Here is a 15,309-nt window from a genome sequence, read left to right as displayed (position 1 = left end):
CATCTCAAAGTGGTGGTTAACAACTTTTTTCTTGTTAAATTAATTCTGTAATTCTGAACAAACTGTATACAACCTTACACTATTGAAAACTACCAGGAACCAAGATGACTGAACGCAGCATGGAAAAAATGAACAAATTGAACCTCCGCTAAAACGGAACAGCGCCGGCAAAACCTTGGAAGCGATATTCTTTGACAAAAATCAAATCGTTGGAAAACTACTACCTCTCACAAATCAAAATACCTGAAAATCCGCAACAAAAAACAGCGAAATGAGAAGCCCAAGATCATAGAACGTCAAATGCTTTAATAAACACTATGAAAAAAATCACAAGCCTCGTACTTTTCTGCAGAAAATGGAGGATGACCAAACTTACAAAAAATTAAAGGACACCAACGAAACTACATATCCGACGGACACAACTACATTTGGAGCAAACAAAGCTCAAACATAGCCAGCAAAATGCCAAAATAGCCTCGGTTGAAGCTCTTGATGAAAATTGGGATTGAAAGGGGAAAAGAAGAGACAAAAACTGATCATTCTGTTCTCTTTCGTTCACACTATCGAAAAATTTCTAATTTGACGCGGAGATTCAGTTAGATTCTACACATATACATAATTCAGGTTCTATACTGAAAGCTATTAAGCTTAATGTCAGCTACCAATCACTCTAATGAACTTTGATAACCTATTAATCTATGACTTAATGACCGGGCTTTATCCATTTATCCTGTTTCTTTTAAATTTTGCTCTTTTGATATTGACCGTATTCACTACGTTTCGCAATTCAGTGCGTTTATACTTTTTCTCTGGATAACTTCTTATCGCTCATGCAAAAGATTATCCAAGCCATCAAGCGAAAACTTCACACTAAACCATACCCAGAAGATTACCGTACCGGACAACAGCCCCCAATGATGCCCACACCCCAGATTGTGATTGAAAGAAGGAAAAATAAAATGTAAAAAAATGATTTTTGTACAAAAACATTTTCAAAGTTCCCACTATTTTTGTTTCATTTTGAAGCTGGATATTCTTCTGTTTCTTAATTAGAGGATACAGGGGCTATTACCAGTGCCATGAAGCATTAGAAATGGTGACTAAAATATATATAGAACATATAAAATTGCTAGTTACGTGTTTACCCCGTTTCCGTTTTTTATTTTGTTTCTCAGTACTAACTCTGCTGACTCGAGATTATTTTGCTGAGCAACTGATGCTTAAAAGAACATTGAGCAGCAGTAAGTGTAAAACTAGCCTAAAAGTCAAAAAGACTTCACGCAAAATGTTGAAACATAGCTGGCAGATTGCCAGAAAATAGCCGCAATAGATTCGTAGATCGGCAGTCTAAAAAAATACAGTAAAAAAGACAGACCAAAAAATTCTTCTTTTCATTGAAGGCTGATCTGTTATATTTTGATTAAAAATCTGTATAAATTATTGCTGCCTCTATTAGCTGATCTCAAATAACCTTCATTTAGAGTGACACACACCCATTTGACCTTATCTCTTTGAATTGAAGTAAACAAAAGTCAATTTCAAAGTGAGGAAGTCATTTTTGAGAGTGAGGTAAGTCAAGTGTGACCAAAAATTTAATCACGCGCATGAAAAAAAAACTCGCTCTACTAAGAGCGAAAAATGACGTCACACATGCAATTCAGTTGAAATTGCATGAACGAATGAACAAAAAGTGGCTGTGACGTCATATGGTCGTAACAAAAATCATGACGACGAAATAAAAAAAAACCAGGAGAAGGCCAATAATAGCCCCAGCTATCGCTGTGCGGCTATTAAAAAGTTTAGACTTAGGTAAAAGAAACAAATTTTTGTTCGAAGAAGTAAAACATAACCGACTAGCGTCGGGTGAGTTTCTCTCAAGCGGGCTAGCTACGCGGCTCAGGGAGGCAAGCGTTATCTTAATCGAGCGCGCGTGGGGTCAGAGCGGCGTTGGGGTAGGGGTTGAGAGAGCTGAGTTACGCGCCGAAGGATGGATAGGGGTGTGGATTGGGGGTGATTTGGTGTAGGGGTGAACGTCAAAGCCTAAGAACCACCCTTCATATCATGAAATTACGTCTACTCAAAACAGATTTGGTAATTTGAATACTCACAGTATAGTAAGCCGAAAGGCTCTGCGATGCGATCCGGAGGCTACCTGTTTATCCCGTTTTTGAGGACTAAAAGTCAAAGGGTCAGACGAAAAATTGGTCAAGCGAAAAATCGCATAAAAAAGATCACAAGACACATAACATAGCCGGCAGATTGGCGGAAAACATCCACCGTTGACGCGCTTGTTGGACATCGGGATTGAAACAGAAAAAGAAAAAAGATAATTTGACGGAACTTTTTCTATTTTTAGTGTCAAAAAGTGTTCCAATTCGGCGTGCAGTTTCAGTTGGATTCTAAAACTATACTTCAGTCAGCTTCTAAACTGAATGCTAATAAACTTAAAACCAATCTCATAGCAAACACTCTAATGAACTTTGATAACCTAATTCTCAATGACTTAATGACCGGGCTTTCGGTTTATCCCATCTCTTTTGATTTTGCTCTTTTGACTTTGACTGAAATCATTCAATAAATAGTTGAGTGACAAAAGTCAAACGTGGAAGTCGTGACTAATGTAAAACGAAAAACGTGATCAAAAGGTAGAGCGAATTAAAAAAACATAGCAGGACAAGTCCTGACCTACAATTCAAAGAATTTCCATTGACTAAACAAACAAACGACTAGAGCTAGAACGGAATATGAGTGAATTGGGAAAACCACTTCTATAAAAATCAGATTAAAAAAATTATAAAAAAACAGAAGATCAATGTCAAAATGCCGCATGTGAACAAAAAAGCACTAGCGAAAAATGGAAATTTGGTTCCAACAAAAAACTAGGCCTAGAATGAACTATGAATGGATTGGAAAAACCATTTAGAAAAAAATCTGATCCAAAAAATTGAAAAAACAGTAAAAGTTTTAAGTGAAATTGTCACATGTGAACAAAAAACCACTAGCGAGTAAGCGAATTTTTGTTCAAACACCGTTTTCTCACTCTACTTTAAAATTAGAGCGAAAAAAATTCACGCCGCAAAACCACTCGCTTTCTCGTTCCACTTCCTGTTTCGGCGTGACCAAAATCACTACTACAATTTTCAAAAATCATGAAAATGTATGAACAGATCTTTAAAAAAAAGACAGCGCCCCAATACAATTCAAATTCTTTGAATTTTTTAAAAAACACAGCAGTACAAGTCATGACTTACAATTCAAAGAATTTTCATTGACTAAACTAAAAACTAGACACAATGTACTATTAGTTGATCGGGAAAACCGTTCAGAAAATCCCAGCAAAAAATCGAAAAAAAGAACAGAAAATTAAAGCGGAAATGCCGCATGTGAACAAAAAACCACTAGCGAGAAAGCAAATTTTTGTTCATACACCACTTTCTCACTGAACTATGAAATTAGAGCAAAAATTGTCACGCCCCAAAACCTCTCGCTTTTTCGCTCCACTTCTTGTTCCGGCGTGACCAAAATCACTACTCCAATTTGACTTAAAAAATAATGAAAATGTGTGATATTAAAAAGAAAACATAGCCGGAAGAATTCCGGAAAAGACTCGACGATATCTTCGGAAAAAAGCAGCCTATCAAATATCTTGTTTCTGATCGCAGTGAGCATCAAAAAAGAGAGAAGGCTATCTTAATTAAAAAAAAACATACCAAGCACATTGCCTGAAAATAGCCGTCGTTGATTTCCATAACTAAGATTGGGATTGAAAGGGGAAATTATAAATTTTTGTAGAACAACAATTTTAAAGTTCGAACTATTTTGATGTCATTTTGTAGTTGAACATACTCCTGTTTCATAGTGAGACGGTACGGGAGCTAGTTTTAATACCAATAAGCATTAGAGATGGTAACTAAGAACAAAGTTCGTATAACGGGCATCTAAAACTGGGCTTTATGGGTTTATCCCGTTTGTATTTTTGATTGCGTTTTTTATACTGACTCTTCAATTTAAATTCTTTCGCTGCGCAACTGATGTCTGAAAGCACTTTTAGCAGAATGAGAGAAGACTAGCCCAGAGAAGTGAAAAAGATTTCACGCAAAATGTTGAACAAGCTGTGAAATAAGGTCAAGCCAAAAATATTTATTCAACGAAGTAAAAAAATAGGAGCGCTATAATAGCCGGCTGAGAAGCTGAGGCGGCTATTAAAAACAACATTTAATTAAAAAGTGAATTAAAGCAAAAAAGAACAAAATTTCAGTTAATTTATCAATTTGTACAAGTACAAATACAAAGAGAAAACAATAATTCAAGTAACCCAGATAATTGTTTGAAAATCTGCAAAGAAGCACAAAAACATCTCTAATTGTGAAAAAAAGCTAAAAACTAAGAAATTCAGAAAAAAAAAACAATTAAAAGTATAAATTTAGTCTTAACGCCCTTGAAAGTAGAAATTTAGTCTTAAATAAGCTCTTACACAATATAGAATTTTCGAAAAAAAACTTGAAAAACCCGCACGTGAACAAAAAACTTGCTCACTTAGTGATAACTTTTTCACACTTACTTTTCTCGGTTTTAAAAGAAGGCATGAACAAAAGAATCACGCTCTTTTTTCTCCGCTCTTCGAATTTGTTCACTGAAACAACTTTTACAAGCTTTATTCACTCTCTGAACTTCCGGTTTTCTTGCTCGGTCACTTCAAAAAACAGAAAACCATAAAGCCTCTTCGAGTCTTAAGAAGACAGCGCCCCAACACTATTCAAATTCTTTGAATTGTAAAAAAGGAGAGCGCCTAGATAATAGCCGTTGAGAGGCTGACGGCGGCTATTAACAAACATAGCCGGCAGATTGCCGGAATAGCTGCGAAAGAATAGACCTGCGTGCCATATAATCGAGATAGAAACAGATACTGATCTAAATTGAAAAAAAATCGACGCCGCTCAAAAAAACTAGGTAAAAAACATTCAGCGATAAATTAATAAAGCTTGTTAAAATTCTTTCCGCAGAAGCCTCTTATTAGGGACCTTAACTGCACAAATGAGTTCCCTTGACCTTAAACAAATTCAAATTAAACTTAAGTTTTAAAGTGCAAAAGTCATTTTATTGAGTGAGGTAAGTCACGTATGATCAAAATCTAATCACGCAAATAACCTAAAAACTTTTGCTAAAGCGAGTGAGAAATGACGTCACGCGCGCAAATGCCGTTAGTGAGAGGAAGAAGTCATTCAGAAAATTTGACTTTTTCAGCTTTGCTGTGTGAACAAATGTAAAACGAAAAAAGAGCGTCAGACGACGAAACAAAAAACATAGCCGGAAGAATTCCGGAAGCGACTCGAAGCACCAAAACTTCACAAAAAGCTGAAGCCATTACCCTTTGTATTAAATAATTTCCTCATTACCTCCCCGGGTCTGATCTAAAAATCAGTGAAATTTAAACCACTGTCACCAAGAGAAAGAACATGCAGCAAAATTTTATTATTGAAAACTTTTGGTAACGTTAAAAAAGTCTTGAAATTTTTAGGATGGTCAAAAAACTGATAGCCTGACAAAGCTGACAGGTCCATCAATTGCCTTCAGATAATTGTTGATTCTAATCTCAAAAAGATCGCAAAAGCAAACGGCAGATAAAAACTTTTCAAAAAAGACAGGAAAGTCAAAATTAATCAAAAAAGAGTGCTCAAACTTAAGAATCAGAGAAACACTACAATTAGATTTCTAATCACGGCAATTCAGGCAAAAATAATACATGATTCTTCTTTTTTGTATATATGCTAGACAACATGATTTCATACTAATTCAAACATTAAATTAATCATACAAAAACAAAAGCAACAGAATAATATTCAAAGGCAAAAAATCGTCTAAAAACAATAACAAGCCCGGAAGAAAATTGCAATGAACAGTAATAAGTATAAATGTTGGAAAAGACTTTCTAGCAAACTCCCAGTATTGCCTTATTTTGAATTAAATTAATTGCAAACCGAAGAAACCAAGATCTAAGAAAAAGCTGAATTCATTCAATTTTTTAACAACTGAAAAAATCGATATAACGAATATAAAAATAGGTGCCAGGACAAAACTAGAATGATACAAACGAGAATGTGAAGAATATGGACACAATGTTAGGAACACCGTAACAAAAAGACCAATTCTTGATTTTTGAAAGTTAAAAATCAAGTTTAAAAAAGTCAAGAAAAACGAGTACATTTCATTGATCAGCATTCGAGACGTAGAAAAGACAACGAGTCATTCGAGACAAAAATCCAACTTGCTGAAGACAATAAAACAAGAAAAAGCAGAATTCAGACATGCGAAACAATGAAACATTTTGCAAAAAAGTTGTCAAAAAATATTTAAGACTGCATTTATGAAAATTTATCTGTTTTTTCAAAAACTTAACACCAAAAAATGATTGAATTTTTATTGAAACGAAATTAAAGTCCCTCATGTTCCCCAAAATACTATTTCTAGTAATTAAAAGCAAAATACAAACAAAAAACTGGAAAAAATTGGCAAAAAAGTACGAAAATCGGATTCGCAAATGTACAGTTTTATGAAACAAAATTACATCGAGGTAGAAAGAGGCATTGAGTATATGAATTATCAAAGAGAAGTTGCCATATTAACTGATTTTTGACAAAAAACAGCTAAAAGATCCAAAAATGAAGAAATTAATAGAAAAAAGCCAAAAATTAACTAAAAAATCAAGAAATATGTGCCAATTTCGCATTTGAAACGCAATTTCAGGCTATGCAAAATACTGTGCTATCAATTTCCGGGGTTTACATTTCAACATAGCATCGATTACAAATTATTTCTACAAAAAACCAAATTACAAGCAAAAAAACTAGGCCACTTAGACGAAAAAACGGCTAAAAACGGTTATCTATATGTGCCATTCAGTCAAAAACTACTTTTCAATGTCAAAAAGTCATTCACTAAACGCAGCGCATGATCAAAAAACTTCTCTCGCTCAGAAAAAATTAGTTCACACTTCGCAATTTTACTCGCTTTCGCTTTTAGGTCAAAACATCGTCTGAACGAATAGTACTTCCGGTAAAAAAAAAAACCTTAAGAAAACCAATACTCCTCTTCGAGTCGTAAAAAAACCAAGAGCACCGCAATATAGCTTCGCTCAGCTTACAGCTTCGCAGCTATAACAAATATGTTATTACAGATGAAAGAAAAACATAACACCTTCGATTTAGCTCGCATCGATTCACTGCAAAGGCCGGCTCGATGAACAGTTAACCTCCTAGAAAGTCCGGCTGGGCCAATCGCAACGCTGACAATGTGCAATTACCTTTCTGTCGTGTGAGTCTTTATTCAGATGCGCGTAGAACCACGAGGGGTTCTGATGCTCCGAGCTCAGACAGGTGTATGATTGTGACTTTGCGAATCGAGACCTTCTCCAATCCATGGTGGTCTTTCGAATCCCAAAATCGGTTGCTGAATTCTGAGTTGACATTGGATTGCTACCTTCAGACTTGGCTGACCTTGATACCACATCTGACCTCAATACTCCTAGGCGATCTTTCTGCTGTGCAGAACCTCGACTCACTGTAGACTCCAATTCTGGAACTTCCAAAGTACTGTCATTCTGGCCCCCACGGCTATCCCTCCTGGGTCGAGACGTTTTGCTGTTCGGATGAAGGTGGGGATGGCTAGGATGTGAAATGTTGGAGAACGAGAACTTGTCAATTGAGTGGGAGGACACAGAAGCGGTTGGCTGAAACAAGTACATACGCATAAAGCAGTTCTCATTTCGATTAATAGCCGCGATAATAACAAGACTTTTATTGGTCTCATCTTGGTTTTTTACGACTCGAAGAGGAGTATTAGTTTTCTATGGGTCATTTTTTGTTTTTACAGGAAGTAGTTTTGTTCACGCGGCATTTTGACCTAGAAGCGAAAGTGAGAAAAGCTGTCATAGTAAACACATATTTGCTAAGCGAGAGAAGTTTTTTTGATCATGCGCTGCATTCAGTAAATGACTTTTTGAAAATGTTGAGAAAACGGCGCATATAGATAACCGTTTTTAGCTGTTTTTTCATCCAGTTGGCTCATTTTTTAATTTGTAATTTAGTTTCTTTGTAGAAATGGTTTTTGATCGATGCTGCATTAATATATAAATTTCTGAAATGGATACCACAAGGTTTTACAAAGCTTAATAATACTTTTCATGTGCAAAATGGGCTCGTATTTCTCAATTTTAAAAGTTAAGTGTTGGATTTTTTCATTAATTTCGTAATTTTGGAACCTTCAGCGATTTTTTTTCCTGAAAAATCAGTAGATATGACAAGTCGTGCAGTGAACAACACTTCTGAGCGTCACCTCTTTTGTTTTTCAGATTGTACAATACTAAACCGTTTTTTGCAATTTTTTGTCCAATTTTTCCTTAATTTTTTTAATCTAATTATTAGAAAAGGTCTTTCTGTGCACAGACAGTGGCTTAAGTTCGTATTATTAATAACTGATCAGTTTTTTGACGTTTAATATTTAAAATTCATTCAATATTGGTTTCTTAGTTACAATTTTAATAAATTTTTTTACATAGTTTTAAGAGGTTGATAAGTATTCTTCTTTAGCAAATCTTGGATGCCTTTTATCAGGTTTTTATGACAGACGTATGGCTGTGTAATGTTTTTGAGCCAAAATTGCTAAATTAATACAAGTGCTTAAAAGTTCATAATTGGATCAATATTTGGAGTGTGTTTAAAACAGGATGTAAAAGTCAATGCTGCATGTGAAAACTAAGTGTTTAGGTCAAACAGACGAAAGAAACGAAAATCAGAGATACGAGAGAGTGTTTTTTTCATATTGCTAAAAATAATTTTTTTATATTAGAGAGAGAGAGAAGTAAAGTGGAAAGTTGCGCTAACCGAGCGAAATTTTTTCGACCAAGTGCGGCTTTTTCAAAAAAGTTTTTTCGTTTAAATTCCATTTTTCATCGGATATGTTTCTCACAATTATCTTCTCACAATTATCGTAGTAGTGTGTTTGAAAGCACTTTTTAGCATCTGAAGCAAATATTTCACATTGAGTTTCAATCTTTATCTATTTTTTTCCATTTTGCCTTTTTCAATGTTTTTCTAGCTTTTTTTATTTTTCAGTGTTGTAGATTTCGTGGAATTGTGTGGCTGAAACTAAGTATTGTAGCAGTTTATTGGTCGTTCATTTTGATTAATTTTTTTTTTAATTTTGAGGAAAATTGCCAGAATTCGAGCAAGCTTTTGTTGTGACTATTTCTTCTGACCTTACGCTTCCTGCTGTTGTTTTTCTCAGTCGATTCTAAGTTGAGCATTAATTTAAAGTCGTTGCTACTTTGAAGTGACACTTTAACTTTAGCCATGGCAATTTTCTCAAACAAAACAACTTTTTTCAGCTTTTTCTCAGCAGTTTCTCAGCGAATATTAGTTGGGAAGAATCTTGAAAGCTAAATTGGGCAAATTTCACTTAAATTAAATTTCTAATTATTTTAAGTTGTTTTGGTCTTCCAATGTTTCAATTGTTGTCCATTACTTCTTCGTCAAATTATGGTTGGCTGACTGATGTACGAGAGAATCTAATGAAAATTTTCTAAAATTAATGGTTTGGAAATTGTACTGAGGGTTTGCACTGACAGTTTTTAGAGAATATTACTATGCGGATTTGTCCGTCATCTCCTTTCCCTTTCGAGCGTCTCTTTAAAAACCCATATTGCACTGTATGTAAATTATTAATAATTTAATGTAAACTATCTGTATGAGAGGTTCCTGTACCAATAGTTTTTTTCTGGAGTTGCCACTAAAGTTGAATTTTATCGATTGTGTATCAGTATTTTTCAGATAGTTTTCTGATAATATTTTTCCTGTTGTTTCAAAAATGCTACGTTTGATTACGTAGAATATGCATTAGGTCAGTGAGGATGGTCACTTTTCTAATTCGAGTCGTTTCCGGAATTCTTCTGGCTATGTTTTTGAAATCAGAGAGTATGAATTTTAGTGGGGACCTGTTTATGGGGTGCACAATATTAGGCGAGAAATCCATCAGGCATTGAAAAATTTTGGTGACACTAGGTGAAATTTTTAACAACTTTTAACTTTTTGTGGAAATTTAGCAAAAACCAAATAAAACACTTAAATTAAAGATGGTACTTAAAAATCCACCTGAAGCTATAAAGTAATCAAAAGGCATGATAACGAATTACATTGTCTTTACATGATAACGAATTAACAAAGCACACAAAGTTTTCAAAAATTAAAATCTGTACACTCCTCCATAAAGGATTTTGACAAAAAAACCAGGGAAAGAATGGTGATCAGAAAGAAAAAGTCATCACTGCTTTATGCTAAATGACTTAGAGCTATGGGAATTCTAAAAGAAAACTCTAAAAAAAGGTTGCCGTAATTGCTGGATACCTAACCTGAAAAGCTGAAAATGCTCAATAATTTTCAAAATCATGAATGTTTTCATATGCTGTTATTGTAGCGACAATTGTTAAGGACACTTGAGTACTTCATAGCGTCGAGTGGATCTCGAAGTACCACCCAACGGGTTTTTTATTGTTATTCGCCTAAAGTCCACAAAAACTACTTCAAAACTTTGCCAAAAGTCTTCATTGTGTTTTCCTCCCCTGTCTATTTATTTATAGATCTGTTCACACATTTTGATAATTTATCAGTCATATTTAAGTAATGATTTTGGTCACGTCGAAACAAAAATTGGAGCGAAAAAGCGAGTTGTTTTGCTGTGTGGAATGTCATCGCTAATTTTGAGGTAGCCTGACTGCTATGTTCTATCACTTGATGTCATGAAAAACATAATTGACAGCTTAGAGTAAAGGAGCCTAAACTTTCAGGGTAAGAGGAGCTAGTTGACCATATTTTCTATCCGATAACAAGATCTTTCCTGGTAGAGAATATTTCACTAAGAAATACCAATTCTTATTTAAATACTTCTCAGTTTTCTGTGACCACCAAAAAGACGAGAGTTCCTTGTTGGCTCTTACAGCTCGAGCCTTTATTTATGAGGATGTACTATAATTGATCTATTTCTCGCAAAAATACGAGTTGCGTTGTGCAAAAAGGAATTAAAAAAGTGATGGAACGCACAATAATCTAGTCATAGTCAAATCGAAACATAGTAAATTTTAAAAAAAAACAGATTTCAATTGAGCCTGAAAAGAGGTCTCAAAAATTTGTGACGACGAAGTGTAGAAACATACCCGGCGGATTGCCGGAAAATAGCCGCCGTTGATTCCAATAAGCATGATTGGTATTGAAAGAATAGAAGATAACGAAAAAAAAAAGATTTTTGTACAAAAACATTTTTACGTCCGATTTATTTTGATGGCATTTCGTCGTTGAACATACTTCTGTTTCTTAGAGAGAGGCTACAGGGGCTACTATCAATACCAATAAGCATAAGAGATGGTAACTAAGACTTATAGGAACGACGTTAAAATAGCGGGCATCTAAAATTGGGCTTTATGGGTTTATCCCGTTTCTATTCCTGACTTCAATTTCTTATTCAGACTCTGCTCATTTTGAATTGCTTTGCTGAGCAACTGATGTTCAAATTCACTTTTAGCATGAGAGGGGAGAGAAACTAGCTCAGAGAAGTCAAAAAGATTTGACGCAAAATGCTGAAAAAGCGGCAAAATGGTAAAGCGAAAAAAAAATCGACGAAGTAAAAAAAAACATAGCAGGACAAGTCCTGACGTACAGTTCAAAGAATTTTCATTGACTAAACAGAAAACTAGATCAAGAACGGACTAGGAATGGATTGGGGAAAATCATTTAAAAAAAATCCGATCCAAAAATCGAGAAAACTGTAAAAATCAAAGTGAAATAAAAAACACTAGCGAGAAAGCGAATTTTTGCTCAAACACCGTTTTCTCACTCTACTTTAAATTTAGAGCGAAAAAATTTCACGCCGCAAAACCACTCGCATTTTCGCTCCACTTCCTGTTTCGGCGTGACCAAAATCACTACTCCAATTTGACTTCAAACATCATGAAAATGTGTGAACAGATCTTAAAAAAAAACATAGCCGGAAGAATTCCGGAAACAACTCGAAGTGAAAATCCATCTAAACGCCATCCAACTACTCATCAAACAAAACGTGCCTAATTTATGATTATCTTGAAACAAAGTCATGAAACAAAAATGTAAAAACAATAAAATCAAATCTGTTAAAATATGTTGAGATCCCGATAAAACTATCTCTGCCAAACTAACTTCATCAAAACAACTAGTACTTACAAAAACCACTTTTGTGAATTTTGAAAAAATACCTCAGGCTAAATTATGAAGAAGCTCTTAAAAAAAATTTCACTGAAAAACTGGAAAAAGTTACTAAATATTTCACTGAAAAACTGGAAAAAGTTACTAAATTTTTTAATATTTCAAAAAACATATAAACCCAAAGAAAAAATCCATTCATCCAATAGGGTACCCAGATACTCGCAAAACAATAAGCAAGTCATAATAGGCAAATAAACTTAGCTAAAAACAGAAAAAAAAACGAAAAACTGCAAAAAATTAAGCAAAATAGTTCCAATTTTCGCCAATATTTTGTCATATTTCTCATTAAAAAAATGATTCTTACCCACAAATATGTAACCAATTGTTATCTTAAATTTGCTCAAGTAGAAGGGGTTTCTTCAATACCCATTTCAGCCAGTGAAACAAAATAATCGTCAAAAAAACGCAAAAATTAGCCCGAAAATCAGCAAAATTCATTAAAAACCTCCGAATTATCATAAAATTCATATGAATTTCCAGAAACCTTCAAACCACTACCGAAACCAGCCTAAAATTAAAACAATATCATAACCAAACCTCTTAACCACAATTAATGAAAAAAAAAACAGCTTTAAAATGCCGCACGTGAACAAAAAAATTTCGCTCGCTTAGAGAAAATTTTTTTCACACATCAATTTCTCGCTCTCTCAAAAACAGCGGTATGAACAAAAACCACTCTCTTCGCTCCGCTCTTCGCTTTTGTTCAGCACCAAAATCACTTCAAATTTTTTCACGCGTTTCATTTCCCGCTTCAAAAATCACTCCAATAAAATCAATTAAAAAAAACATAGCCGGAAGAATTCCGGAAACGACTCGAAGTGAAAATCCATTTAAACGCCATTAAACGCCATCCAACTACTCGTCAAACAAAACATGCCCTCACTAATTTATGATTATCTTGAAACAAAGTCATGGAACAAAAAAGTAAAAACAATAAAAGCAAATCTGTTAAAACATGATAAAAAATCTGATCAAATTTTGTTATCAATTGAGATCTCGAAAAAACTATCTCTGCCAAACTAACTTCATCAAAACAACTAGTACTTACAAAAACGACTTATGTGAATTTTGAAAAAAATACTTTGGGCTAAAATTATGAAAAAAATAGCTCTTAAAAACAACTTTCACTGAAAAACTGGAAAAAGTTACTAAATTTTTTAATATTTCAAAAACATAAAAATCCAAAGAAAAGATCCTTTCATCCAATAGGGTACCCAGATACTCGCAAAACAATAGGCAAGTCATAATACGCAAATAAACTTAGCTAAAAACAGAAAAAAAAACGAAAAACTGCAAAAAATTAAGCAAAATAGTTCCAATTTTTGCAAAATATTTTGTCATATTTCTCAACAAAAAAATGATTCTTACCCACAAAACTGTAACCAATTGTTATCTTAAATTTGCTCAAGTAGAAGGGGTTTCTTCAATACCCATTTCAGCCAGTAAAACAAAATAATCGTCAAAAAAACGCAAATTAGCCCGAAAATCAGCAAAATTCATTAAAAACCTCCGAATTATCATAAAATTCATATGAATTTCCAGAAACCTTCAAACCACTACCGAAACCAGCCTAAAATTAAAACAATATCATAACCAAACCTCTTAACCAAAAAAATGAAAAAAATTCCTTTAAAATGCCGCACGTGAACAAAAAAATTTCGCTCGCTTAGAGAAAATTTTTTTCACACATCAATTTCTCGCTCTCTCAAAAACAGCGGTATGAACAAAAACCACTCTCTTCGCTCCGCTCTTCACTTTTGTTCAGCACCAAAATCACTTCAAATTTTTTCACGCGTTTCATTTCCCGCTTCAAAAATCACTCCAATAAAATCGATTAAAAAAAAACATAGCCGGAAGAATTCCGGAAACGACTCAAAGTGAAAATCCATTTAAACGCCATTAAACGCCATCCAACTACTCATCAAACAAAACATGCCTTCACTAATTTATGATTATCTTGAAACAAAGTCATGGAACAAAAAAGTATAAACAATAAAATCACATCTGTTAAAATATGATAAAAAATCTGATCAAATTTTGTTATCAATTGAGATCTCGAAAAAACTATCTCTGCCAAACTAACTTCATCAAAACAACTAGTACTTACAAAAACGACTTATGTGAATTTTGAAAAAAATACTTTGGGCTAAAATTATGAAAAAAATAGCTCTTAAAAACAACTTTCACTGAAAAACTGGAAAAAGTTACTAATTTTTTTAATATTTCAAAAACATAAAAATCCAAAGAAAAAATCCTTTCATCCAATAGGGTACCCAGATACTCGCAAAACAATAGGCAAGTCATAATACGCAAATAAACTTAGCTAAAAACAGAAAAAAAAAAACGAAAAACTGCAAAAAATTAAGCAAAATAGTTCCAATTTTTGCAAAATATTTTGTCATATTTCTCAACAAAAAAATGATTCTTACCCACAAAAATGTAACCAATTGTTATCTTAAATTTGCTCAAGTAGAAGGGGTTTCTTCAATACCCATTTCAGCCAGTAAAACAAAATAATCGTCAAAAAAACGCAAATTAGCCCGAAAATCAGCAAAATTTATTAAAAACCTCCGAATTATCATAAAATTCATATGAATTTCCAGAAACCTTCAAACCACTACCGAAACCAGCCTAAAATTAAAACAATATCATAACCAAACCTCTTAACCAAAAAAATGAAAAAAATTCCTTTAAAATGCCGCACGTGAACAAAAAAATTTCGCTCGCTTAGAGAAAATTTTTTCACACATCAATTTCTCGCTCTCTCAAAAACAGCGGAATGAACAAAAACCACTCTCTTTTCCCTCCGCTCTTCACTTTTGTTCAGCGCCAAAATCACTCCAAATTTTTTCACGCGTTTCATTTCCCGCTTCAAAAATCACTCCAATAAAATTGATTAAAAAAAAACACAGCCGGAAGAATTCCGGAAACGACTCGAAGTGAAAGTCCATTTAAACGCCATTAAACGCCATCCAATTACTCGTCAAACAAAACATGCCTTCACTAATTTATGATTATCTTGAAA

The 15,309-nt window shown here is 33.9% G+C and overlaps 1 protein-coding gene across 1 annotated transcript in view; it reads right to left on the bottom strand.

Moving 5' to 3' along the window:
- LOC142336745 (uncharacterized) overlaps positions 1 to 15,309 on the bottom strand; it is a 101,307-nt gene that overhangs the window by 24,597 nt on the left and 61,401 nt on the right. The window contains exon 20 of the mRNA XM_075385654.1: positions 7,301 to 7,726. Within this exon, the coding sequence (XP_075241769.1) occupies positions 7,301 to 7,726 (426 nt within the window). The remainder of the gene's footprint in view (positions 1 to 7,300; positions 7,727 to 15,309) is intronic.

The sequence above is a fragment of the Convolutriloba macropyga genome, chromosome 3 (genome assembly GCF_964194025.1).
Source record: "Convolutriloba macropyga chromosome 3, txConMacr16.3, whole genome shotgun sequence".
NCBI classification, from domain to species: domain Eukaryota; kingdom Metazoa; phylum Xenacoelomorpha; order Acoela; family Convolutidae; genus Convolutriloba; species Convolutriloba macropyga.
This window is presented reverse-complemented; position numbering and strand designations above follow the sequence as displayed.